Here is a 12736-nt window from a genome sequence, read left to right as displayed (position 1 = left end):
TGTAACTCGGTAATGTCTGTACTGATCCTTTGCTATTTTGTAAAGTGTTGTCGATCTGTTAGTATTTTCCTCCTTTTATTTCTAAAATTAAAAAAATTTTAAAAATAAAAAAAATACCTTGAAACCAATAAGTGAAAACAAAGCCTCCCAAAATATGCAAGATGCTGTGAAAACAGTACTAAAAGGACAGTTTATAGTTGTAAATATGTACATTAGAAAAAGCTCTCAGGTAAGCAACCTAACTTTATACCTCAAAAATTATAAAAACAATAAATTTAAATCAAAACAGAAAGAGGAAAGAATAAAGATTATAGAGGAAATAAAATATACAGTAGAAAAACAGAAAAAAAACCTGGCTAATTAAGATGGTGTTATGAAAAAAAATCAATAAAATTGGTACTTAGCTATATGAACTAAGAAATAAAAAGAAAGACTCAAATAACTAAAATCAAAACTGAGAAGAGACATTACAAACAATACTATAAAAATTAAAAAAGATTGCAACAGATGCTACCAATAGTTATATACCCAAAACTAGAGAACATAGAAGAAATGGATAGATTCATGGAAACACAAAACCCACCTGAGTGTACACTGAAGTAGTTAATCTGAATAAAAATAATGAAGAAAATGTTTGATTTAGCAGTCCAAAAAATACCAGCAAAAAAAAAAGTACATAGCAGATATTTTCACTGAACATTTGGACAACATTTAAAGAATTAACATGGAAATCTTCCCGAAACTTTTCTAAAAGGGAACACTTTCAATTATTTCAGTCATTTCCATGAGGCAAGCTTTAGCCTTATATATCTTTTCACGATAAAAAACATACAACAAACTAGAAATAGAAGGAAACTATCTCAACATAACAAAGATCACTTTTGAAAGCCTACAGTTAAAGTCACCAGTTTTGTCAAGCAGTATTGAAAGTCATAGCCATGGTAATTAAACAATGAGAAGAAATCAAAGCTGTCCAATCGCAAAAGAAAAAAGTACAATGATCTGTGTTCTCTAATGATATGATATTGTATGTAGAAATCTCAAAAATTACACACATATGCACACACGTCTTTTATTTTTTTAATTTGATTTTTTTGTTTTAAAGAGAAAAGAATAAAAACATAATAACAGAAACAAAGACAAAAGCAAAATAACATAAAAACTATAAAAGCAATACAGAATCTCAAAACAAGATGATAGGGAATCAACAATGGTTGTTGTATTACTAACTGTTATCCTCAAAGTAGTTGCTCAGATTATCATATATAGGCATGCAAGACTGGTCAAACAATTAAACATTAACTGTTCCTTTCAATAAACCAACAGAACTTAGTAGTACAATTATCTTAGCTATTTGTGTGTGTGTGTGTGTGTGTGTGTGTGTGTGTGTATCCCTTCCTTCTTTCTTTCTTTTCTGCTTTCCCTCATCCCAGTTGTTCTTTTCCTTAGAGCAGTTTCTTTCTCTTTCACACTCTCTATGGTGGGTTTCAGTTTTATTTACTTTTTCAGGTTCTTACACTAGGGAGGCAATACGGTGTTTATACATGCAGGTCTGACTTATTTCACTTATGAGTATGGTCTCTATTTGCATCCACTTACCTATAAACGCCTCAAATTTATCTTTCTTTATAGCTGGGTAAATATTCCATTGCATAAAAATACATTTTTCTTTTCCACTCATTGATGGGCATGTAGGTTATTTCCAAAATTTTGCTGTGACAAATTGTGCTGCTATAAACATGGGGGCATATGTATCACTGTGGTATGATGTTTTTAATTCTTCTGGGAAAATAATGGAAGATGACATTGTTCTGGATACTTCACTAACAGTATATCTAAACTCTTACAGAATGGAAGACTGAACTCAGAGATATGACTTCATTTTTCCATTGCCTTATAGCCAGAAAATAGCAAAGTGAGATTTTCACCCAAAATAGTCTATATCTGAATGTCACAGCACAATGCTGAATGGTCCTAAAATTATAAAATGAAAAATGTACATGTCAAGCTGAGCAAAGGCAGGACCTATGGTTACCTTAATTCTGACCATCCATTTAACCTATTAGGACAGGTTCATTTGTCACATCAATAAATTATTGCCAGCTATGCTAAGGATACCAGAGTGCAAATAGATATGCGGCCATTTCTACAGTGTCAGAAGACAGACAACTTTGGATTCCAGCATGATGAAGGGACAGAGAAAGATACTCTGAGTGGAACAGGGAACCTCAGACAGGACATGGATATGGAGTGTGAGGGATCTGAGGAGCTAGAACCAGTTTACTGAATATCCTCATCTCCATCCATCATGGAGTTCAACTACACTTGCTAAATCTGAGGACAGACGCCAGGTCCAGCAGATCACACCAGCTCACATCATGTGGAAGGCAGTGGAAAGATGGATGCTGTCACCTGTGTCCAGGACATGTTGAGCTGGACCCTGGGGTTCAAAAGAGTAATATATTATCTCCAAAGGGGAGTGTGAGAGGACCGGGATGGGCCAGGATAAGCGTGCAATGTGGGATCTGGCTACCCAGGCCTCTCGCAGGCATTAGCAGCACAAAAGCAACACTGAAAGGTCCGAGGGAGGGGAGGAGCCCTAGATGGCAAAGCACACAATTAGTAACCAAGCTGTTACAGGAATTTGGGTTAAGCCCAGGATGGGACTGACACAAAAGCCACAAGCTGTGGTGGAGATTTTGGGGCTGAGGGGAGAGCCTGATGATATATGATCCATCAGAAAACAAGAGCAAGAAATGGCAGGGGAAATAAAAAGGTGTAAAGAAAAAACAGGAGAGAAAGTATAAGGAATCAAAATGATTGGTCCCGAAGAATGAGGATGGCTGGTCAAGCTCGCTGGTGCATTTCAGAGAAACCCCACTTTGTTTCAAGAGTGCATGTATGGCCTGGGTGGAGGTGCAGACACAACGCTTGGCCTTAGGGTATAAAGTAAAGTGAATACTGATCCCTGCAGAGAAAGAACCTGTGACCTGGGTGTTATTAGCACCATGTGGTACCACACTGAGTTAATGGCAATTAGTGAAAATCAGAGACAACAAAACCCAAAGGTGTCCCTGAGGGCTAAGCCCAGGGCACTCTCTGGGGCTCATTATCTATTGTCTGAAAAAAAAATGCTGGAAGGGGTTGTGATAATGGCCAGAGGACAGACAGGTCAGTGAAAGACAGAGTCACAGGCTAGTGGACCTATGAACACCAGGCTGCTGTGGGGTGGAAGGGGACCTGCTTCAAGGGCTATGAGAGCAGGGCTTGATGCTCAGGATGGATGGATTCCTTCCTTCCTGCTGCAGATCAAGGGTCGTCATGGTTATGCTGGGCAGAACAGCAGGCTCTTAACTGACCACGGCATTTCAGTAAAGGTCCCTCATGGGGCTCTGGGAAAGAGAGGCTGGACACCTGTGCTCACCTTTACTGCAGCCCAAACCCCACCCAGTCCCCCAGATGTGGTACAGCCAGAGTAACATAAAGAGTACAGCTGAGGCGGTCTACTGCAACACCGAGGTGTGTGAGGGTCGCTGGGAGAAACCAGGTGTGGTGAGTGAGCTGCTCCAGGAGGAGCAGGCATGGACAGAACAGTATGACTGGGGGTGCTAGTGGCAAATTTAATGGGGAGAAGGTTGGCGTGGGGAGATGAAAAAGTAGGAGAGGAAAGAGATGTGAAAATTCCCATTTTTGAGCCTGGAAGGACAGAAAAGAAGGGAAAGATCCCTTTCAGAAACTTACTTCAATTTTTGAAGAGTTAAAAGTAGACTGGGGCTTAGAATTTAAGGTGCAGCAGGTACAGGGATAGGAATAGAACAATGTTATTATGAAAGATACAGAGATATGAGGCTGAGAATCAGGACAATGAAAGTTTTGTTGAAGCGAGTATTTGAGAACAATTCATGGAATGCAACAGATTTATGTCAGATATAACAAACGGGTGCTGCTTTTATAGAAATTTAAAATATAATATAAAGTCTTTGTGTTCATACAGCTCAGAATGTAATAGAAAGTAAAGAAATGGTTGAAATAATTTTGTGATTTCTGTTATATAGGTATTTAAATGGAAATCATGTGTAGAGATGTCAGAATAGAGGATAATCTGTTTGAAGGGAAGCAATATATCAGAGTGCCTAGTGGGTATGGTAGAGGATGAATTCCAGCAATATTAACTTGATTCCTAAATGGAAAATACAGAGAAGACACAGATAGCTATATATGCGAAGGTAATGGCTATGAAGTAGCATGCAGTATTTGGAATTGAACAGAACTCTTAGACAACTATAAAACTGAATACCATACTTTAAAAAGAGAAAGCCATATCAAACTTTGCAGACCAAAATTATGGCTGGTAGATCTCTCAAAATTATGTAATGTTGTTCTAAACTTACTGATGACCAAAAGTACTACGGTACATGTGGAGAACCTTAAAAATTTAATAGCAGTATTTTGTATCCCAAAATCTGAGAAGACTTTCTGGCTTCTTTGCCTTGGTGATAATCTGGAGAGGCCCTCATTCCTAGATTCCTCACAGCAAAGCTGACTCCCACAGGTATTCTCAGTGAAGACACAGCATGGAAAGGAATGACTGTGTGTGTGATAACAACATAGGTTCTTGCATAGGGGCTTCTATTTCTGCATGCCTTTCCATATGAGAACAAATATATATAAAGTACATTTTAGAATAACTTTTTCCCTAACGAATAAGTATTTAGTTATGATTTATGCATCCTTAAATGTAATCTGAATGGAAAGGTACATTTTTGTTTGAATTTGTACAGTTCTGCCTCTGAAATATTTATTTATTTACTTATTTTTGTCTTTTTGAGACAGGGTCTCACTATGCAGTTCAGGCTGGTCTTGAGCTCACTTTGTAGCCCGGGTTGATTTCAAACCTTCAACAGTCTTCTTGCCTTAGCGTCCCGTGTGGTAGGATTACAGGCACCCACCACCATGCCCAACTTGCGTCTGAAAATATTTCTATTTGTAAATATAAACCCTTTTACATGTGTATATGAGCGTGTATGCTTCAGTGTATAAATTTAGATAAATGTGTGTAATGTGTGATATTTGGGAGTACATACAGCTGTGGTATGTGAGTATTCATACTAATTACTAAATGTATCAGTATCAGTATGAATAGGCTTGTTTCATACTGATTAGTTGCATATAGGAGAACTTCTAAAATTCTAGTAATAGATGAACTTGTCTAATATGAAAGTTCTCTTAATAAGCAGAGCTGACCTGTAAAATATATAATATGCATCAGGATCTTTCTTCTGATTGCAAATCCAGGCACTCAGAAGCTCTAGTTTCAGAGTATGCTACTTGAAGGGGGACACAGACTAGTTCATGAGAAACCTAGACAACAGAGAGAGACAGACAGACAGAGACAGAGACCCAGAGACAGAGAGATACACAGAGAAATAGACACAGAGAGAGAGAGAAAGAGAGACTGACAGATAGAGACAGAGATACAGATAGAGACAGAGATACAGAGAGAGACAGAGATACAGAGAGACAGGGACAGAGACAAAGAGACACAGAGATATACAAAGAAACAAACACAGAGACAGAGCGAGAGAGCTGCTTTTAAGTGGCAGGAGAGGCAGGAGTGTGCAGAGGGCAACCTGGAGCACTAAAAGGCCTACCCTGGATAACCTGGAACACTAGTGCAGTTGTTGGACCAGGCACAAGAGGCAAAGCCCAGGGCTTAGCAGCCAACAGCAGCAAGGGAAGGATGAGTGAGTGACAATCTCACTACAAGGAGCTAAGACCAATTTCATTCCTTGGTTGGCATCATACAATGTACTGGGATCCCCATAATGTTCAAAATATGGAAGGCCAGGCCTGGTCCAGGCACGAATCCTAGCTGGTCTAATCTGAGAATGTTGGAGCCTGGAGCAAAGTGGGCATGCTGGAGAACCCGTTCAGGTCTGGAAGGTGAGTGAGCACAACATCTGAGCAAGCCCAGCAGAGGGAGGCAGAGTTCCTGGGCTAGGTAGGTACGCTGGGTTCAGAGTGTGACTCAGGCTCTGGACTGGAAGATAGAGTGGTCAGGAGTCCTGGGTTCAGCAGCCACTTAGCGGGCAGGGGAGCCTTGGCAGGTCTTGAGTTGCATAGATAGCCCCTTCCAAAGGGGCAGTCAGGGAGACCTTTTCTGGTCCTCAGAGCTTGGCCAAGCTGCCCTGGACCCTGAGTGTGGCTGACTGGACTTGATAGGAACCCAGATCTGGTTGTGGCTTGGAGTGTGGGCTGACAAAGTTCTCACCCTAGTGCTAGTGAGAATGGGTCAGGGGCTGCCCTTTCTGCCCTCAGTGGGCACAGCTGGACAAAGCCAGGTAGTAGGTGCAGGCAGAGGCTGAATGTACCAGCGTCCTAGGACTCTCAGAGAGGAGAGGAGCTTCCTTGGGACCCCAGCACAGCCCTCCAGTCTTGATTTTCAAGCCTGTTTCACATACATCTTTCTCAAATATTTAGGTTTCTGGTCAGAGGCATTATAATCTCTCTGTCCCTCTACCCTCCCTCACCTCCTCCCTCTTCTCCTCCCTCTCCCCCTCCCTCCTCTCCTCCCTCTTCCCCTCCCTCTACCTCTCCCTCTGCCTCTGTGCCTCTCTCACCCTCTCCCTCTTCCCCTCCTTTTCTCTCCCCACCCCCGTCCCTTTCCCTCTCTATATATTTATCTATGTATTTGTACTATGGTAAAAATAAACCCACTGAACAAATGTTTAAGTGTGCAGTTCAGTGTTGTTAACTAAGTAGAAATTCCTTTGGAATTAGGTATATTAAATTCAGTTTCAACTTACAATATTTAAAAGTTACAAATGAGATTATTGGAGTGAATCCCACCAACAGTCAAGAAGCAACTGTGTGTGTGTGTGTGTGTGTGTGTGTGTGTGTGTGTGTGCATATGTGTAAACTTAAATATATTTTTCAAAACATTTATAGAGTCCTTTGTATTTACCTACATATTTACCAATTTCATCACTCTTCATGTCTTCTGCTAGTTCCTCTTACCATCCGGTTTCACTTCCTTTCAGACAGAATGTCCTTTTATACCCTCGTTGTTGCTGGTCAGTGGTTTGTCACTAAAAGGACGGCAACCTCCGAGTAGTGAGCGTTTAGGTGGGGGAATGACTTTACTGTATACCCAGTCCCTTTTACTGAAATTAGAAAAATATTTGGAAATTATATGGGTAGCTTAGCTAATTCTAAGGCTTTTGTTTTGGGAAATCTCTCAGTGTTAATGTCATCAACTAGCTGGGTAAACAAGATGTCTAATTTTTATTTCTTTTTTTTTTTTTTTTTGTCATTGTAATTTCCCCACAATTGTCTTCTAACTGAGGGAAGTAGGAAATGTTTTAAAATGCATATGCAAAGACTTGTTTCAAATTATTTAAATTTAAAATGTATGGGGCATTGAAAGAGAGAACTCCAAGGTCAAATAAACATAGAATGGCATGGGGATGCATTTTGGAATCATCAGCTTACAGACTTTAGTAGTTACCATGACAGTAGACAAAACTGCTGAGGAAAAAAGAAAAAAGACCAAATAAGGATCCACCAGTAATAAAAATGTACAAACTCGCAGATCACTGAGAAAAAAATTGCTTAGGAAAAATGAATGCCCCTAGACTTAGAAACAAAGTACCAGGCACTTTAAAGAGAACAATCAAAGTAGATCAAATGTGACTGTGTTACCAGCACAGAAGACAGTTTGCATGGGGTGGGAGGAGGATAAATAAAAGGTGTAACAGAAGGGATGTGTTTGTTCATAAGGAAGGAACATGTCTGTATATGTATGCATGGAGAAGACAGAGGAGAATCAGGCTATTGTAGAAATCATCATATACATATGTCACAGGATTAAGTAAGCATCTTTCATCAATTTTCAGGTTCCAGAGTTCCAGTCGTTATGCCGAACTATGTCAACACTGCTTACCCAGTCAGATCCCAACAGCAGCACCACAATGGCTCCCACCTTCCTGCTGGCGGGCATGCCAGGCCTATCGGCTGCACCGTCCTGGTGGACAATACCTCTCATCGCTGTCTATCTCCTCTCTGCTCTGGGCAATGGCACTATCCTTTGGATCATTGCCCTGGAGCCCACGCTACATCGTCCAATGCATTTCTTCCTCTTCCTGCTCAGTATATCTGATGTTGGTTTGACCACGGCCCTAATGCCCACCTTGCTGGGCCTGGCGCTTGCTAACGTTCACGCTATTCCTGCCTCAGCCTGCCTTTTACAGATGTTCTTTGTCCATGTCTTTTCTGTCATGGAGTCCTCTGTCTTGCTGGCCATGGCCTTTGATCGGGCACTGGCCATCTGCCGCCCACTCCGCTACCCAGCCATCCTCACCAATGGTGTCGTCAGCAGGATCAGTTTGGCCATTGCTTTCCGGTGCCTGGGTGTCCACCTGCCCTTGCCCTTTCTCCTGGCCCACATGCCATACTGCCACCCACAGATCCTGACTCATTCTTATTGCCTGCATCCAGATATGGCCCGTCTGGCTTGCCCAGGAGCTTGGAGTACATTCTACAGTCTCATAGTGGTCCTGTCAGCTATGGCTTTAGACCCCCTGCTTATTTTCTTCTCCTACAGCCTGATCGGAAGGGTGCTGCGCAGTGTGGCGTCCAGTGAGGACCGCTGGAAGGCTGCCCAGACCTGTGCCGCTCACCTCTCTGCTGTGTTCTTCTTCTACGTCCCTATGATTCTCTTGGCCTTGGTAAACTGGCTCAAGCTGCCGCTCCCTCAGCCTGCACACACTCTTCTCTCCTATGTCCACTTCCTGCTCCCCTCCCTGATAAACCCAATCCTCTATAGTGTCAAGGTGAAGGAGATTAGAGAGAAAATACTCAAGCGGCTACAGCGCAGGAGGGTGAGGTGTGCTCAGTGAGTAGAACGTTTCTCCACACATAGTATAGAGACACTCCTGACGCAAGGGCTTCTGTGACTGAGACCTCAGTTTGTAACACATGAAATAGTCTTTCAGGTAAACAAGGGGCTGTAACTGAATATATATACTTGTTCCTAGAAATGAGCTTGTGCACATTAATGAAAAGAATACCAGAGAGGGGCTGGGGATTTAGCTCAACAGCACAGAGCCTGCCTGGCAAGCACAAGGTTATGAGTTCGATTCCCAGTACTGGGGAAAAAAAGATAATAATACCAGAGAACCGAAGTAAGCCCTACAACACATACACATGCACACATGCATACACACACTCTTGCATTACATATCAATGGCATAGAAAGCACCAGACTCCAGGGTTTGTCACAGCCACCCAAGTGTGTGTCTGCTGTTTAATTGCTGTGAATTCCTTTGCAATATCCATAACTTAATGACTGAAGAAAGCCGAGGAGTAAAAATGTACACAGCACAAAAATGTACACATGTAAAAATGTACACAGCACAAGAAAGAGAAGACTATAGTATTCCGCCCAGCTGGATGGAGGACTTCTCCCACGTGATTGATCCTTAGGGGTGAAATGAAAGAGGAAAATTCACTCACCCTCTCATTTATGGTATTCAAACCAAGATATAGGTTGTTTAACTCATCATCCAGGAAAAAGAAACATATTTTTACACTATACTTTTTTGTAGTTTAGTTTATTAGTACATGTGTCTTGCATGCTGTGCCTACATCCTTTGTGTGGAGCTGGTGCATGGACATAACGCATCTTAATTCCTTCCTCATCCCCTTTCCCTCCCCTTTTATCCCCCCATCTCTTGATCGCTTCTTTTTGGTTTGTACATACGTATAATACATGTCTACATTCCTTGTATATGGTTGGTACATATCACTAACACATCTCAATTCCTTTAGTTTTAAAATGTTAGTTGAATTTTTGATATATGCGCATTTAGCATTAAAGTTTCACATAATTCAGAAAAATGGAATAAGTAAGCATCACCTTACATGATACTATCCATGCTTAACCACAATTACCGTTTTAGTAAACATTAATAATTATAATGCTTATAGAAGTAGAATCTTAAATGTGGTGTACAGGACTACTGGTCTTAATCTTTACTTCTTGATAGCTACAACATTAAACCCCCACACTCACCTCATAAAGAGCAGAGTTGGCACATCAGACTTACCGTGACTTTGAGCATGTATACGTAATCTGTTCTCTTCCATAAAGCCCTTATGACCTGTTTTGGATGCTAATGGATGTGATAAGAGAAGCAATTTCAATGTTATTTCAGTGGAGTTTGACTTCTTGTGCTGTAAGTAGTTCTTCAATAGTAGATTCTGCTTCTTTAACCTGGTCTCCAGAATAAGACATATGGTCCAGGCCTGAACAAAACCCACAGCCTGGGGCCAGTCACTACTGCCTGGACTCCTGAGCAGATGCGCCAAGTCAAAACAGCCTAGGTTAAGGGAATCTCTGTCACCTAATGACTAGTGAGCACTGCATCAACATTGCAAGCAACTGCAGTGTTCTGGCTGGTGACACTCTGCACCTGGTTTTTCTTACAGTTAAAATCCCTCCCAAGTCAAATAGTATGAATCTAATTCACTCACATTACTACATAATATCTGATTGGGTGGATTATAATTTATTCAACCATTTTCTTTTAGTAAATATTAGAAAGGTCTTCATTTGTAAGCCACTCCAACAAATGCTGTCTTAAATATTCTTCAAGAGCTTCCCACTTATATTGATGCCATTATTTTTTAGGAATTATCTCCATATCATTAATCCTGTATATTTTTCAAAATTCTAATATTTGGCCCTTCACAAAAGACCATATCAATTCATATTTTTGCACATCAGAGAAGGATGTCATCACAATTGACTGCTTTGGTGTTCTAAATTTTTCATGAACTTTATTAATGACAATCATCTTATTCTACTTTATTTTTTATTGTCTTAATAGTGAGAAAGAATGTTTCATACATGTCTATTGATTATTTTGAGTTTTCTTCCATGAGGAACTTGTTCAAATAAACTTCATCCATTTTTCCATTGGGCTGTTTATGGTTTGAATATAAATGTTCAAGAAATCTTAGTTTTAGGCAATTCCCATTCTAACATTGTATTTGGTCTTGTTTAGTAACCAACTCTCAAGGAAGTATAGATAATATTACATAATTAAATTCACTCACTTCTTTTCCATTATAATTTTTGTCTTTTATATGTTGCTCTTTAAAAAGTATGTCTGGGCTGGATATGTAGATCAGCATGCATAAAGCCCTGGTTCAATCTCCAGTACTAGAAAATGATGACCATCATCATCACCAATATTTTGATCTTTATGTTCTATGAATAATCTCCTCTTAACTTTGTCTAAAATTAAGCCGAGTGTGCTGTAATCTCATCACTCAGGAGGCTGGGGCAGGTGGATCACCATGAGTTCAATACTAGCCTAGGATATATAATGAGTTCAATGCCAACCTGAACTATACTGTGAGACCTTGTCTATAAATAAATTAATTCATTAATCAATTTATAGATTTGTTGTAGTGGATTGATAACTGGTGGTCAATATATAACCCCCAACTGAACTAAGTGTGGTGCTGGGTATGGGAGGCCCACCTGGGGACTGTTGCCAGCAGCATAAGAGGCAGACCTGGAGAAGTAGAAGAAAGGCTTGTGGGAACTAAAGAGGCTGTTGGGAGCGGAGAAAGACTGTTGGAGCTGGTAGAAGCTGTAAGAAGCTGTTGGATCTCTTGGACGAGCTCGTCATGCTGGCTTTCCCGATGAACTTGGCTGTTTTCATCCTCCAAGGAGTTCAGGACCTTGTTGGCACTGAGAATAGCTTCATTTCACTTTGGGGGAGCTCTGATCCTCACTTTGAGCATCACTTCCTGGCTCTGGAGGGGAAGATTGTGCACTACCAGTCTCCTAGAGATGCTTGCTGCATTGGTTTCCTTGAGGGGAACTTGGCCATCTTGATCTTCGGAGGAGCTTGGGACCTCACTGTTGCTGAGGATGGCTGTGGTAACTTTTGGGAGAGTTCTCATTGTTCTGAGTGTCACTTCCTGGCTCCGGTGCAGATCCCTCAGCCTGTTAGTACAGATAGCTTCATCCTGCTGGCATAGACTTTCTAGATTCCACCACTGACCTTTGGGCCTTCACAGCAGATCCGTGAAATAGCCCTGCATGAGATACTGTTATGGGCTCCAACCTCCAGGTGGATTCGTGGGAGGCATTGTTACGAGCTCTAGGTCTTAAACTGGACTCATGTAGGACATTATCATGGGATCCAGGCCCTCAGCTGGATTCTTGGTCCGTAGTGTGCAGACAAATTTCCTGCACTATCTGGTATATCATTCTTTGGGTGACTATTATAAATAACCTTAAAAACTGTGTGTCCTGTATTGTATTGTTCCCCCTTGCAAACATATCCCTCAAACCAACACATTTGTCTAAAATTATTGTAATCGTTTTTACTTTTAAATCTTTCTCTTTCAAAGACCAAACTTAATCAGTACTAATATAATTGCATTTCTTACAGATATGTACTCAGAGAATCATCTGTAAAATTCATCATTTTATACTCACTGAAATAAAATATGATGTACATTATCTTCTAAATATATGTGTATGTATATTTATACACATCAACACATACATCTGTGTGTATTTATAGCTTTGCTTTACAAATCCCTTAATTATGACATCACTAATCTTTTTAAAGAGCTTCATGGTGTGATTTAGTTAAAAATATGGTACAGAGAAATTCCAATACCATTTTAATGAAATAAATAAAAGTTTTGGATT

At 40.6% G+C, this 12736-nt stretch overlaps 1 protein-coding gene across 1 annotated transcript; it reads left to right on the top strand.

Annotated features, from left to right (window-relative positions):
• The first annotated feature begins 7925 nt into the window (after window positions 1-7925).
• Window positions 7926-8897, top strand: LOC102019383 (olfactory receptor 51S1). The gene has a single exon (XM_005380058.1). The coding sequence runs from the start codon at window positions 7926-7928 to the stop codon at window positions 8895-8897; it is 972 nt and encodes a 323-aa protein (XP_005380115.1).
• Window positions 8898-12736: the final 3839 nt, after the last annotated feature.

This window comes from Chinchilla lanigera, unplaced genomic scaffold, assembly GCF_000276665.1.
Source record: "Chinchilla lanigera isolate Chin_1 unplaced genomic scaffold, ChiLan1.0 scaffold00013, whole genome shotgun sequence".
Taxonomy (NCBI): Eukaryota; Metazoa; Chordata; class Mammalia; order Rodentia; family Chinchillidae; genus Chinchilla; species Chinchilla lanigera.
This window is presented reverse-complemented; position numbering and strand designations above follow the sequence as displayed.